The sequence below is a fragment of the Gymnodraco acuticeps genome, unplaced genomic scaffold (genome assembly GCF_902827175.1).
Source record: "Gymnodraco acuticeps unplaced genomic scaffold, fGymAcu1.1, whole genome shotgun sequence".
NCBI classification, from domain to species: Eukaryota; Metazoa; Chordata; class Actinopteri; order Perciformes; family Bathydraconidae; genus Gymnodraco; species Gymnodraco acuticeps.
This window is the reverse complement of record NW_022990692.1, coordinates 566,131-578,424: the sequence shown is the minus strand read 5'-3', so window position 1 is coordinate 578,424 and position 12,294 is coordinate 566,131. Positions and strand designations below refer to the sequence as shown.

The following is a 12,294-nucleotide window of genomic DNA, read 5'->3' as shown; positions in this document are numbered from 1 at the left end:
GCATATATAACGTTAGCTTAGCCAAGCTTCATTTAGAAAACACGCATTTTAAAAAGGGTTTTTCACCTGCCGTCTGTCTGCAGACTTGTCAAAGCATTAATTCATGGTTTTTACTATCCGGTTTCAGTATGTTGTTACTTCGGCATCATTTTGAAACGTATATTACAATTAAATCACGGTCAAATATGTTCATCTTTTTGTAGTTGTAGCCCCCTTGCCAGCGATTCTCTCTCTAGTTTAGCATACTCAGCCCGACTCAGCCTGGTTGTTCCTGGCCCTAGAACCACGATTTTATGGGGCCAGAAAACTGTGAATTAGGACCCGCTAGCCGGTACTAGGCCAAGTGGAAACGCAACCAAAAACGGGCCCCGCACGGCTCGGCACGCTTAAAGCGAGCTCCGCGCTGCAGTGGAAATGAGCCATTACATCACCAGAAGTCTTAATTTAAGGGGTAATTTCTCCCAAAAAAAAATGTATTACTCACTATATCAACAGCCCCACCAAAAATATTTTCCACCAGCCGCCACTGCTCCTGGTACTAGGATGGGTTAAATGCAGAGGCCAAATTCCACTGTGTGTGCTTTGCATGTGTGACCATTAAAATATGGTTTCATCCCTCCCAATTCTATCTATTAACATGGCTCCTTAATTAAAATAAATTGCTTTTATTGAACATGGTCATGGTGGTATGACTTTGATCACTTACCCGATACAGTTAGATAGATTGTATTGCTTCTTTTTGTTGATCCCCCATGCTGAAACAAGCACTGGTATTCACCACTGTAGCCTGAAGTTAGAGGTTGTAATGTTCTGAATTTTTTATTGCTGGGAGAGAAAACTTCTCCATGCTGGTTGTGGATTGAGTAATACCAGTCGCTGTCTTTGCCTCCTGTAATGTCACACTTGAAGGTAACAGACTCTCCGGTAAAAAAAGTTGTCCAGTTTGGCTCAATGGTCAGCACAGCATCTAGAAACCATCACAAGATACATGAATTAAAATGTGTTTTCTTTTTGTCAAAACATTTATAATTCATTGACAAAACGGAACACACAAAAAAGAGGATGTTGTTTGGAGAGTTACAGTTGCAAGAAACAGTATGTGAACCCTTTGGATTCTCCACACATAGCGTTGTGTGTTCCTTCCAAACAACTCAACTTTGGTTTCATCTGTCCACAGAATATTTTGCCAGTAGTGCTGTGGAACATCCAGGTGCTCTTTTGTAAACTTCAAACGTGCAGCAATGTTTTTTCTGGACAGCAGTGGCTTCCTCCGTGGTGTCCTCCCATGAACTCCATTCTTGTTCAGTGTTTTACGTATCGTAGATTCATCAACAGAGATGTTAGCATGTGCCAGAGATTTCTTTAAGTCTCTAGCTGACACTCTAGGATTCTTCTTCACCTCATTGAGCATTCTGCACTGTGCTCTTGCAGTCATCTTTACAGGACGGCCACTCCTAGGGAGAGTAGCAACAGTGCTGAACTTTCTCCATTTATAGACAATTTGTCTTACTTGACTGATGAACATCAAGGCTTTTAGAGATACTTTTGTAACCCTTTCCAGCTTTATGCAAGTCAACAATTCTTAATCGTAGGTCTTCTGAGAGCTCTTTTGTGCGAGGCATGGTTCACATCTGGCAATGCTTCTTAAGAATAGCTAATTCAAAACTGGTGTGTATTTTTTATAGGGCAGGGCAGCTTTAACCAACACCTCCAATCTCGTCTCATTGATTGGACTCCAGGTTGGCTGACTCCTGACTCCAATTAGCTCTTGAAGAAGTCTTTAGCCTAGGGGTTCACATACTTGTCCCACCCTGCACTGTGAATGTTTACATGGTGTGTTCAATAAAAACATGAAAACATATAATTGTTTGTGTGGTATTAGTTTAAGCAGACTGTGTTTGTCTATTGTTGTGACTTAGATGAAGATCAGAACACATTTTATGACCAACTTATGCAGAAATCCAGGTAATTCCAAAGGGTTCACATACTTTTTCTTGCAACTGTACATAGGTCGATTTTACTTTATTTGGTAAACAAAAAGAAAGAAAATGGTATAATTACCTTGAGCTTGTCCACGGTAAAGTAAACTCAGCACTAAAATAAGTTTGAAACTACATCAGACATTATTAAAAATTAAAGAAATTAAACATATCATAGCCTCAGGCATTTATAAAGATGTAACAATTGAATTTAAAACTGTAAAAGTACTCACAGAAAAACCCCAGCACACAGAGCAAAGTGAGTCCCATCTTCACATCCAACACTGATAATCTGCTCCTCTGTTTATGAGAAAGTGACAATGACATTTTGGAAAAGGAAGTTGTTTTTTATCTTCTTTACACGGCCTGGGCTTCCTTCCCCTTTAGACAAAGCTAACAAAACAGAGCGGCTCTAATATCACCAAATGTACAACAAGGTTCGAGCCACATGATCTGAATCAGACATGTAACAAATAATGTTGTAGTACAATGTTTTACACTAAATAGAAGTACACAGAAAGTAAGCATACATACATTGTCATACTCACTTTATAATCCATGGGCTTTCTCACCAAAACAGAACATTTCATATGAAAATGTGTGTGTTAAACAGCCTGTATCACAAAGTTAGACAGTGTTGCATCCAATCACATATTTTGTACATCTCTAGGAGAAATTCTAGTTTAATTTTAGAAACAGCGTCACCCACAGGAAGTGTCTCATGTGTCTTTCCAGATGTGAGTGTAAAGAGCCAAAGTCCTGCCCCCTCCTCTAGAGATATATCTACTTTATGGGGTCATAAGTAATAAAGCCATAATTTGGATATGGAAAATATTTTAATTCTAGGTGCGAATTGGATCACAACAGTTTTACAAAGCCGACGAAAATGATCAAATTCAATAAATACAAAAAGACTAGTTGTGTATTTTAAATGTTGTCATCCAGGGATTAATGTAGCTAAAAATAGTGAGAAGTCAAAATGTAAAGCTTTAGTATTTAACTTAATTTAATGTCTTCACCCCACCCAGGCAGCAGTGCAAAGCTAAGGAGGTGAACAGTATCAGTCAATTGTGCGTTCACTACTTGTCAAATGAACAATGTAGGATCCCTGTACTGTGTATTCAACTTCTGAAATTACTTAACATGCTCAAATGTAAGTCCTAAGAGAAAATACATAACATTTAAAATCAAAATAGGGATTTAGTTACCATTTTTCACTTATAATACCCAAAGAGCTACGGTTCACTGCTTTGTATTGAGGTCTTTTTTAAGTGTGTTCGAAATCAAATATTTGCTGTTTTTTTATTGATCAGGATTGAATGCTTTGTTTGAACTACAAGCATGTTACAAAGATACTACTTATGCGTGTGTAAATATTTGTGACAAGCACATGAGAAATTCCAGTATGTTTTCAGTTAAAGGTGGGGTAGGTAATTTTGGAGAAACCAGCTCGAGTGCGCTAGAATTTGAAAATACACAGCCGGAAAAAATCTGCCACTTCCTCACAGAGCCCCTCCTCCAACACACACGAACGCGCACATGACCAATGTGGGCACGAGATAAGTTTGTGCACAGATGGAAGGCTGACAGGTAGGTAGGCCGTCCAGTTATTTTAGCCGGGCCGGCTAAAATGATTGGTCGTGCTTTTTACGTTTTTTTTAATGGATTTATTGTCAAAGCATTTAATATATTCAGGATGTTAAGAGCATTCCATGGAATATGACAAAAAGTGTTTCTGAAATAAATGACATACCCCACCTTTAATATTCGTTTCAATAGAATAATTTGTATAATTGAATAAAAAACTAAATGTAATTTAAGGTAGCTTTTTTTATTAAAAACAAAAACAAAAGGCTTAACATAATGCTCTGAAAGAAATCAAACACACTGTACAAAAGATGTATCCTCCAGTTTTTGGGTATTCTGAAAATCTTGTCTGACCTATTGGTGGTGCTATGACTTCACATTTGTTTTCTTCTGCAACAGACAGTACACCGTGTCGACTTGCGAAGGTTGCTCCTGTGAAGTTGTTGCCTCAAGTTTTGCCTGATGTCCTATAGTTTCTTCACTGCTTTTGCCTTGATGGGATGTTGTATTGTTTCTCTCTAAAACACTGTAGACTGTATCCACTTCCCGCTTAGATCCCAGCTCCTCTCTTGGGCTGATGTTTGGGCTGCTCGTCTGACAGGGCAATGCATCATCCACGTTTTCATACCAGGCTTGACTGGAAGTAGAGGAAGAGACACTCGGCACAGAGTTTGGCTGTTCCTCCGCTGGCTGGCTTTGTATTATCCGAGCAGGAGATGTCTGTGACAAAAAGAAAAGGCAGTAAAATGTGTTTTTTTGTATTGCAAAATCAATATGTAGCATACTAAGATAAACACCTCCGAGCGTCTCAAAACTCTATATCTTGAGGAATCTAGAGAAAGGTTTTAGTGGCATTGACCTGAAAACATTGGATTCAAATGGAATAAACAATATTCTTACATCCCCAGATAAATAAGTAAATCTTACCTGTTTTTGATTACATTCTGTTTGAAAGAGCCTTTTAGCCACACAGACAGCAAATGCACAGAGGGATACACACAATGCAATACATATAAGTATTACAATGTGTAGTTTTAATGTTACTTCAGGTTCAGGATTAGATTTTCCAAAGCCTGGAAAGACATAGAAACACATTTTAACAGATAATACCTGCAACGACAGGTATTAAATGGATGAGGTGGTGGTTCAAAAATGTAGAAAAAAAGACCTGCATACATATTTTCTGGATTCAAAGTGTATGATTAACAAATAAAGAATCACAAAATACTTACACATTCCCTCCATGCTTTCAGAAACATTGCTCTTGCTGACATTGTTGTTGCCACTGCAGACAATAACTCTGTTGTGGAGGAAGATGGTGATGTTGACCTTGCTGAATAATGATCTCTGAGATATTGTGCAACTGTTGTTGTCACACACAGAACACACCCAGTCACCCTGGATGGAGCAGTTGACTGTGATGTTGCAGGGGTCAGCAGACAGGTTAAAGTGCAGCGGGGAACTCCTAATGAAAGGCCTGGGAACAGTTTCTGAAAAAAATTAATAGGCATTAGATCAGTTGTTGGTAGTAAGAATCGCAACACAATGTTCACAATATGAAGTGCATATTTACTAAAGAGAATATCGATATATAATTGCATTGTTTTTTTTTGACATAATGTATAAATGTAATACCTGTCCACTCTATTTATCTACAATGCTCCAGCATTTTCTAGTGCTGATATTGGAAAGCTTTCGTGACCCAAGCTTTCCATCAGACATTTTAAAGATAAGACCGAAAACCTATATAACCAAAGTGGCTTAAATAAGGGGGGGAAATACAACTCCTTAGAGAGTATGTGAAATTATTCTTTTACAATAAACAGGGATGTACAAAGGCAACAGGATGCAAAAATGGTCAAAGTCATATAGATAGTTTTACTTGGATCTTCATTTGATATTTATTTGTTAACTGGACTGTAGACTTTTTTTAAACCACAAAGACAAAAAGGTAAATGTATTTTAAAAAGGGGCGGGTGATAAAAACATGTTGTTTATGTCGTAGATGGTTAAAAAAAAGTCTTAAAGCCAGTCTTGAAGACAAAAATGTATCCTTAAGAGGCGTATTGTAATGTTAAATAATGAAATGTAAAGCCCATAATAAACCAACTAAAGTCAACAAAATATTAAGAACTTACCTTCAACAATCAGTTTGTGGGTCTCAGTTTGTCTTTTCAAAACTGAATTAATGAAAGAAAAGGAATAGGTGCCGCTGTCTGTCTCATTGAGCTTGGTGATACACAAGGAGGAGTTTTCTGGATTATAATACACTTTGTCCTTGTACATAGGGGTGATGTTTTTACTTAAAACAATAAGCTCCTTTTCAAAAAGCCACTCCTCTTTTTGATATCTTGATGATTTTATGTGTAGACATAATGAGCTGTTTTTCACGCGGTAGTGCATCGCTAGCGGAATCTCCGCTGTAATCCCTGAAAGGAAACATTCAATAAAATCATAAATTGTCTTAAATGTCATTAGAGCCAAATACCTAAAAAAAGATTTTATGCAGCAATAATGTGACCTAAAATAAACATAGATACATAAGCATAAAGTAAAATAAATCTGATCATGTACCATGGTGAGACTTTATTTTACATGAGAAATACTAATGTTAAGGCAATTATGATTGATTTAAATGTTAAGGAGAATACTAAATATTTCTTTAACTGAGCTTAGAGACTAATAAAGATGCTGTTGTTAATCAACTTTGCTTTCAAGATACCAAACCATTTACAGTTCAGGAAGGGCCATTATCTACAATACTCTGGTGGACACTTTAGGCTGTAAAATGCCAGCAGAAGTGCATTTCTAAAGAATAAATGTATCTTTAAAATCCTATAGAAAATGGCAGAGCTTTAATTTAAATAACCTCAGAAACAGAAGCTTTATGAACTGTCAAAATGTAATATATTTCCTACATTAATTAAAAAAGACACTAAAGTCTGCATATGTTAAATAAGATGTTACGCTTTTTAACACGGCGTTAAAGCATGTTTCATGATAAAATTCCATTCAAATTGTTAAAATGTGTAACCCTAACATGCAAATAGTAAAAAAAAAAAATTGTCTTACCTGCAATAATCCAGGTAAAACTCAGAAGCAGAAACATTTTAATCATCGACAGGAAATGTTAACGTTAGCGAAACCTTTGACGGTTAAAGACAGAGTGCACAGACCATGAACGCAGCAGAGAAATGTTGGCAGAAGAACAGCAGGAAATGGTAACCAGCAACCTACTTTGAATACATGTGATTGAAGCAGATGAGGCAAAATAACTTAAAAACCTTAATTCAGGCCTAGTAATTTATTATCCTTTAAATAAACTAACCCAGAGACAGCATTATTATAACTCAAACATATCAATAAACTTCACCAAAAGGCAAAACAAATTAACCTCACTATCAACACACATCAAAAATGTGAAATAGTCAAAACCTTATTGTGCCAAAACGTGTGTGGGTTTATAGACAAAGAATAATGAAACCTAATAATCTAGCAAAGGTGGGAAAGATGCTCAGATGTTGTACTTAAGAAAAGAAGAAGTGAGAGTGTAAGCATACTCTGTTACAAGTACAAGTTGGGTATTGAAAATGTTGGTCAAGTAAAAGTATAAATCAAAATATACTTAAAGTCCCAAAAGTATAAGTACTCATTATGCAGATTGGCTCATTTCAGAATAAGAATATATAATATGTTTTGATAATAATTATATATGCATTAATCTGTTTATCAAAGCTGGAAAATGTGTAGCTAGTTTTAATTACTTTGTACACTGCAGGGTAGCTTGTGAATTTAGTTTATCAAAACACTGAAATACTCAAGTACAGTACAAGTCCCTTGAAATTGTACTTAGGTAATTGAGTAAATATACTTAGTCACTTTAAACCACTGCAGTCTGGCATACAAAATCAAACAACCAAATGTTAGATTATTTTGTGGGTCCGGAATTTACTTTTTTCTTAAATGTTTTTGCTCCATCTAATTGTTTTACTTTAGGCCTGGAACCAATGTAAAGTACTTACAATTATTATTTTTTACAAAATATTTTTGCATTTAATACAACTTTTAGCAATAAATTCAGTTTCACGTGCCAACGAAGCTCACTTCATCAAATAAAATACTCTTTAGTCTTTTATAGTATCATTTGTTTTTGCCGGCAATTCAAACAGGAACTACATTTGTTTTAATACAATGAATATTTGTTTTATATTCTAAACTGCTGAAGGTCTTCCAAAATAAAAAGAAAGGTGTAGAATAAAATGTATTTTCATCTGAAAACGTGTCAAAGGCCAAAACATTTGCTGTGGTTTCAGACCTTGAATAAAGAAATCAAGAAAATTAGCTAATAATAATGTTTTAACCCCGATTGTAAATCCAACGAGAACTTACTGAAATAAGTCTGGAAACTGAGGAGCACATTTTCTTCATGTCTTAAAACAGTTAACCACAGTGTAGTGATGTGCTCTTGTTCATTTCCGTTAAGATTGTCTTTACTCACCAATCAAGCACAGATTCTTGGTGTTCTTCTTGTCTATAAGAGGAACAAGATGTTAGTCTTACATCTTTTTATTTCTGTAATGTGTTGAACAGCATATAAAACTCCCTGTATTTAGTCTTAACTGTCAATAATGTACATAAGCTATTTAATATGTAATTCTGCACACTTGACCGAAATGTGTTAATCAATAATACAAATATTTATCATGTTTATGTAACAGTTTTACATTAAGCTTGTATCTGTCAAGAAAACCTAAATTAATTGCAAATAAAATATGTATCCTTATCTAGTTTATTGCTGGCTAGCAGCTGCAATGGTACTTGTGCAGTACAATCAACTTGCAGAGACTGCAAGAATTATAATAGGTCATGCAAGTACACTATTAACCTTTGAATTGTAGTGGGGTAGAAGAACAAAGTAGCTAATTATTTAAATAGTTAAGTAAGGTAAAAGTCGCTCAATGTTGTACTTAAAGGTGGGGTAGGTAATTTTGGAGAAACCAGCTCGAGTGCGCTAGAATTTGAAAATACACAGCCGGAAAAAATCTGCCACTTCCTTACAGAGCCCCTCCTCCAACACACACATGACCAATGAGGGCACGAGATAAGTTTGTGCACAGATGGAAGGCTGACAGGCAGGTAGGCCATCCAGTTATTTTAGCCGGGCCGGCTAAAATGATTGGTCGTGCTTTTTACAGTACTACGGCTTCCACAGATGACGTTTTTGTATGGATTTCTTGTCAAAGCACTGAAGATATTCATTGCTATCGGGATGTTAAGAGCATAGAGAACCGCAGTGACGCGTCCTAAAACCCGGATGTAAACTCCTTCCGGTTCCTTCGTCAAAAACGAAAATGCTAACTTTTTAAGGTTTTTTTAAGGTTTTAAGACGCGTCACTGCGGTTCTCTATTCAATGGAATATAACATAAAGTGTATCTCAAGCCGGACTCTCAAACTTACCTACCCCACCTTTAAGTACAGTGCATGATTAAATATAGTTAATTACTTAACATCACTGCTTATTCGTAGCTGCTATTACAGGTCCCAAAGATGAATTTTGCATATTTAGAAAGTATGCAAAAAACGTGGCCACAGATAACACACAAGTACCACTACAACACAAGCACTGCAGCAAAGGAGTTAAAGATCAAATGCAAAGCTTCCAAATATGCTACATTTTTATAGAAATGTTGTTTTTAAGACTGCCTGTATTTTTTATTTTATTTAAATCGAGATAATACACCCAAAAAAAAGCTTTTTATTGATCCAAAACTCGACCCAAAGCCGTCTGAATTTCTGACATGTAATTCCCAGCAGCCTCCGCGCGCGTGACGTAATAGTGGCCAAACAGTCTCTGGACCAAATATCCCGACTCGGCAGTCTCGGTCACATGTTTTTCGAAAAGAAAACTGAATTAACATGGGTTATTGTTGAGCTTTTTGTTGTACGAACGGTGCGGGATCTGGGAGAGTTTTACATGCATTTCCTAAAGACCAAATCATCCGCAAAAAATTTATTTTTTTAGTGAATCGTGTTGGCTGGCAACCGACAAAATGGAGCAAGTTGTGTTCTGACCACTTCGCGTGTGATGCATACGACGTTGATCCTGCTATCATGAAGTCTGTTGGTGGAGAAGCATTAATAGCACGTCGGAGGCTGAAACCCGGAGCCGTCCCGTCCACATTTCAGCACAAGAAACCACTGAAAGAACGAAAGAGCCGGGCGATGCAGAAACGCCAAAGAATTGAGGTAAACAACTTTTGATTAGATTTCAAAGCGCACGGAGCACAGCAGATAACGCAGATAACGGAATTGCAGTTTTATTGCTTATAGAGGTGGGCACCGTTAGATTCTGTGTCTTTACGATCATAAACAATGTGTTGGATGTGGAGCTAGGATAAGTAATAAGGGCGCTAGGAGTGATAGGTTAGCATTTTTCGCTCGGGGCTAATTCACTGTTAGCATTGTAGTTTATCTGCAGCTCATTCATCGCTCCTCCACTCATAATGGAAAATGTCGAACGTCCTACAGTCGGTGATGCAGACTTCTTCTCCCATCTCTTCCTTCACTTTCCCATAGTTGTGGCAGCACTTGTTTTCTCGGCTTGTAGGCATGGTCTGGCAGTTTCCACATCTACACCAATTCTCGGCCTCTTCCTCAGATGGCGAACTTGAATCATCGCCATCAACACTTTCATCGGTGATATCAGGTGACGTTTCCTTGTATTTCCTCTTCGACATCAGAGGCTCGTATAGATATGGTTGAATGTCGACAACATACTCCAGATATTGGGTGGCCTCCGACTCAGAATCAGACATGATAGACGAAACTAAGTTGTACTATCGGCAGAAGCCGCTTGTGAGCCGCTGCGAGCGCTCGGGGCTAATTCAGAGGGTCACTCAGAGCGCCTGGACTTTATTTTTCTAAACCTCTCTAAAAAGGTCAAATTTCACTTGTTTTGCATCAATCTTGATACAGGGTACTTATTATATGTTATAGTTTGGATTCCTAAAGCTTTTAGTCTATAGTCTACTCAGAATCAGACATGATAGACGAAACTAGTTGTACTATCGGCGGAAGCCGCTGTGATTGATAAGCCAGGTGGAAATATGTTTGGCACATCTGACGTCACGCGCCGCCATCTTGCGGAGGAGCGGCGGAGAAAATAAATCGTCGGACTTGGTGTTGGGGGTTGAACAAAATTAATATTGCCCATTGCCAGACTCATATTATCTCCGATTTTAATACTGCAATATCTTAGATAGTGTTGTAGCTATATGATTTCGATTGTACTGGCAATTATACAAAAAGCTTTGCATTTGATCTTTAAATGTTTAATAAAAGGCTGAAGTGAGGATTTATAACGGGCTGTTAGCATCCTTTGGTAACTAAACAGCAGTAGTACTGCTGCAGTTAGCTGCTATAAACAACATGAAAAGCTTGGCACTTTTCACAGCTTAATAATTATGTTAACAATTTACCCACTAATTAAGCGCTAACGTTACCTAAGCTAACGTTAGCCCACTGCTAACGTTAGCCCGTTAGCCCACAAGTAGTAAGACTGGAAACGCTGCTAAGAAGCTGTATCCTTTAATGGGTAAATTAATATCAGTTATCACGCCAGTAAACACTCTATGAACAAACTGAAACGGTGTGTTATAGTTACAAATTTGTTAATTGTACACTTAAAAGTTCAGCTGTTTAGGGAGACATGGACTTACCTAGCAGGACTCAGAAGAGAAGGATTCTCCCGGGCTTGGTGTGACGAATCTCCTATTCATTGATGCGTTCAAGGACACTCAGAAATGCTATTGTTACATATGGAGAGCGCTGGAAAAGAGATTAATGAGAGTATTATTTTGTTTATGTTATATATTTGTTAAATAATTTAATTTGTTTAACTCCACAGTGTACAAATGTGAGTGGTCAGGATCCATTATCAAAAACACCCTCATGCATAAAGACAGACGTGCAGAAACAGCTTTGAACTGCAGTTAAAGCAGCCTGCAATGGTATTTGCAATAACCTACAGTACAGTGAACATACTAGAACCAAAACCAGGGATTGACATTACATATTTAGAAATTCACATATTTTCTTGTCAAAGACTTGTATTTATTTACATAACATAGAGTGGGAAGCTTCCCCATTATGTAGGAATTATATAAAGAATTCAAATAAATGTGGCAAAGGCTCAAATGTGTTGAACAACACATTTGTAACAGGTTTGTTAATTGACCAAAAAATATGAACAGTTGGAAGATTGACAATGGGATTATTTGTAGGTCATTGAAAAGTAGAATCATTTAGAAAGATGTGAACATTGAAGTTTCTATTTTAGAAAAGCTGACACTGTAGTAGTGCATCGCTGGTTTTAAAAGTGATTTATAAGAGTCATGTTTAAAGATGTGCAATACTTAAAACGTTTATAAAGATCCTCTGAGTTTGTGTTATTAGTTAGCTGATCAAATGTTAGGGATAAATACCTTGACATATTAACTACAAGAGCTTGAATCAAACAAGCAACCTTGCATTTGAAAGATTAACTCACATAGCAAAAGTCGCACCTGGTATATAAGTGGTGTGGCTGAGTACTTTAAAGGGTTCGTGAATAGAGAGGACTTGAATGTGAAATAAGAACAAGAAAATAAAAGTCTAAATGCATGAAAAAGCAGCAGAATATTTTAACTGAATACTTTAGAACTAAAAGCATACGTCACCAATAATGTC

The 12,294-nt window shown here is 37.0% G+C and overlaps 2 protein-coding genes across 3 annotated transcripts in view; both read right to left on the bottom strand.

Moving 5' to 3' along the window:
- Positions 1 to 3,322, bottom strand: part of LOC117555506 — an 82,630-nt gene extending 79,308 nt beyond the window's left edge. Inside the window, exons 1-3 of the mRNA XM_034230384.1 lie at positions 2,213 to 3,322; positions 2,062 to 2,094; positions 707 to 967 (exon numbers count right to left, since the gene is read on the bottom strand). Of these exons, the coding sequence (XP_034086275.1) occupies positions 707 to 967; positions 2,062 to 2,094; positions 2,213 to 2,306 (388 nt within the window). The 5' untranslated portion in view covers positions 2,307 to 3,322. The remainder of the gene's footprint in view (positions 1 to 706; positions 968 to 2,061; positions 2,095 to 2,212) is intronic.
- Positions 3,323 to 3,791: 469 nt separating this feature from the next.
- si:ch1073-220m6.1 lies at positions 3,792 to 6,758 on the bottom strand. 2 transcript variants are annotated; one of them, XM_034230404.1, is made up of 5 exons: positions 6,639 to 6,758; positions 5,705 to 5,995; positions 4,799 to 5,056; positions 4,494 to 4,639; positions 3,792 to 4,286 (listed from the first exon to the last, which is right to left on the bottom strand). In XM_034230404.1, exons 1-5 carry the CDS (start codon positions 6,682 to 6,684, stop codon positions 3,933 to 3,935), a joined length of 1,095 nt encoding a protein of 364 aa, XP_034086295.1. In that variant the 5' UTR covers positions 6,685 to 6,758; the 3' UTR covers positions 3,792 to 3,932. The 2 variants fall into 2 exon arrangements, with proteins under 2 accessions (XP_034086295.1, XP_034086296.1); XM_034230405.1 differs by having other exon boundaries at positions 3,792 to 4,288; positions 4,505 to 4,639.
- Between the last annotated feature and the right edge of the window lie 5,536 nt (positions 6,759 to 12,294).

Bases quoted from the DNA above. Each gene is read 5' to 3' on its own strand.
- si:ch1073-220m6.1 (XM_034230404.1), bottom strand. From the start codon at position 6,684: ATGATTAAAATGTTTCTGCTTCTGAGTTTTACCTGGATTATTGCAG. The intron at 5,996-6,638 runs GTAAGACAATTT...GTTTCCTTTCAG, and splicing joins TTTTACCTGGATTATTGCAG to GGATTACAGCGGAGATTCCG. The intron at 4,287-4,493 runs GTAAGATTTACT...TTTTTGTCACAG, and splicing joins CAGAATGTAATCAAAAACAG to ACATCTCCTGCTCGGATAAT.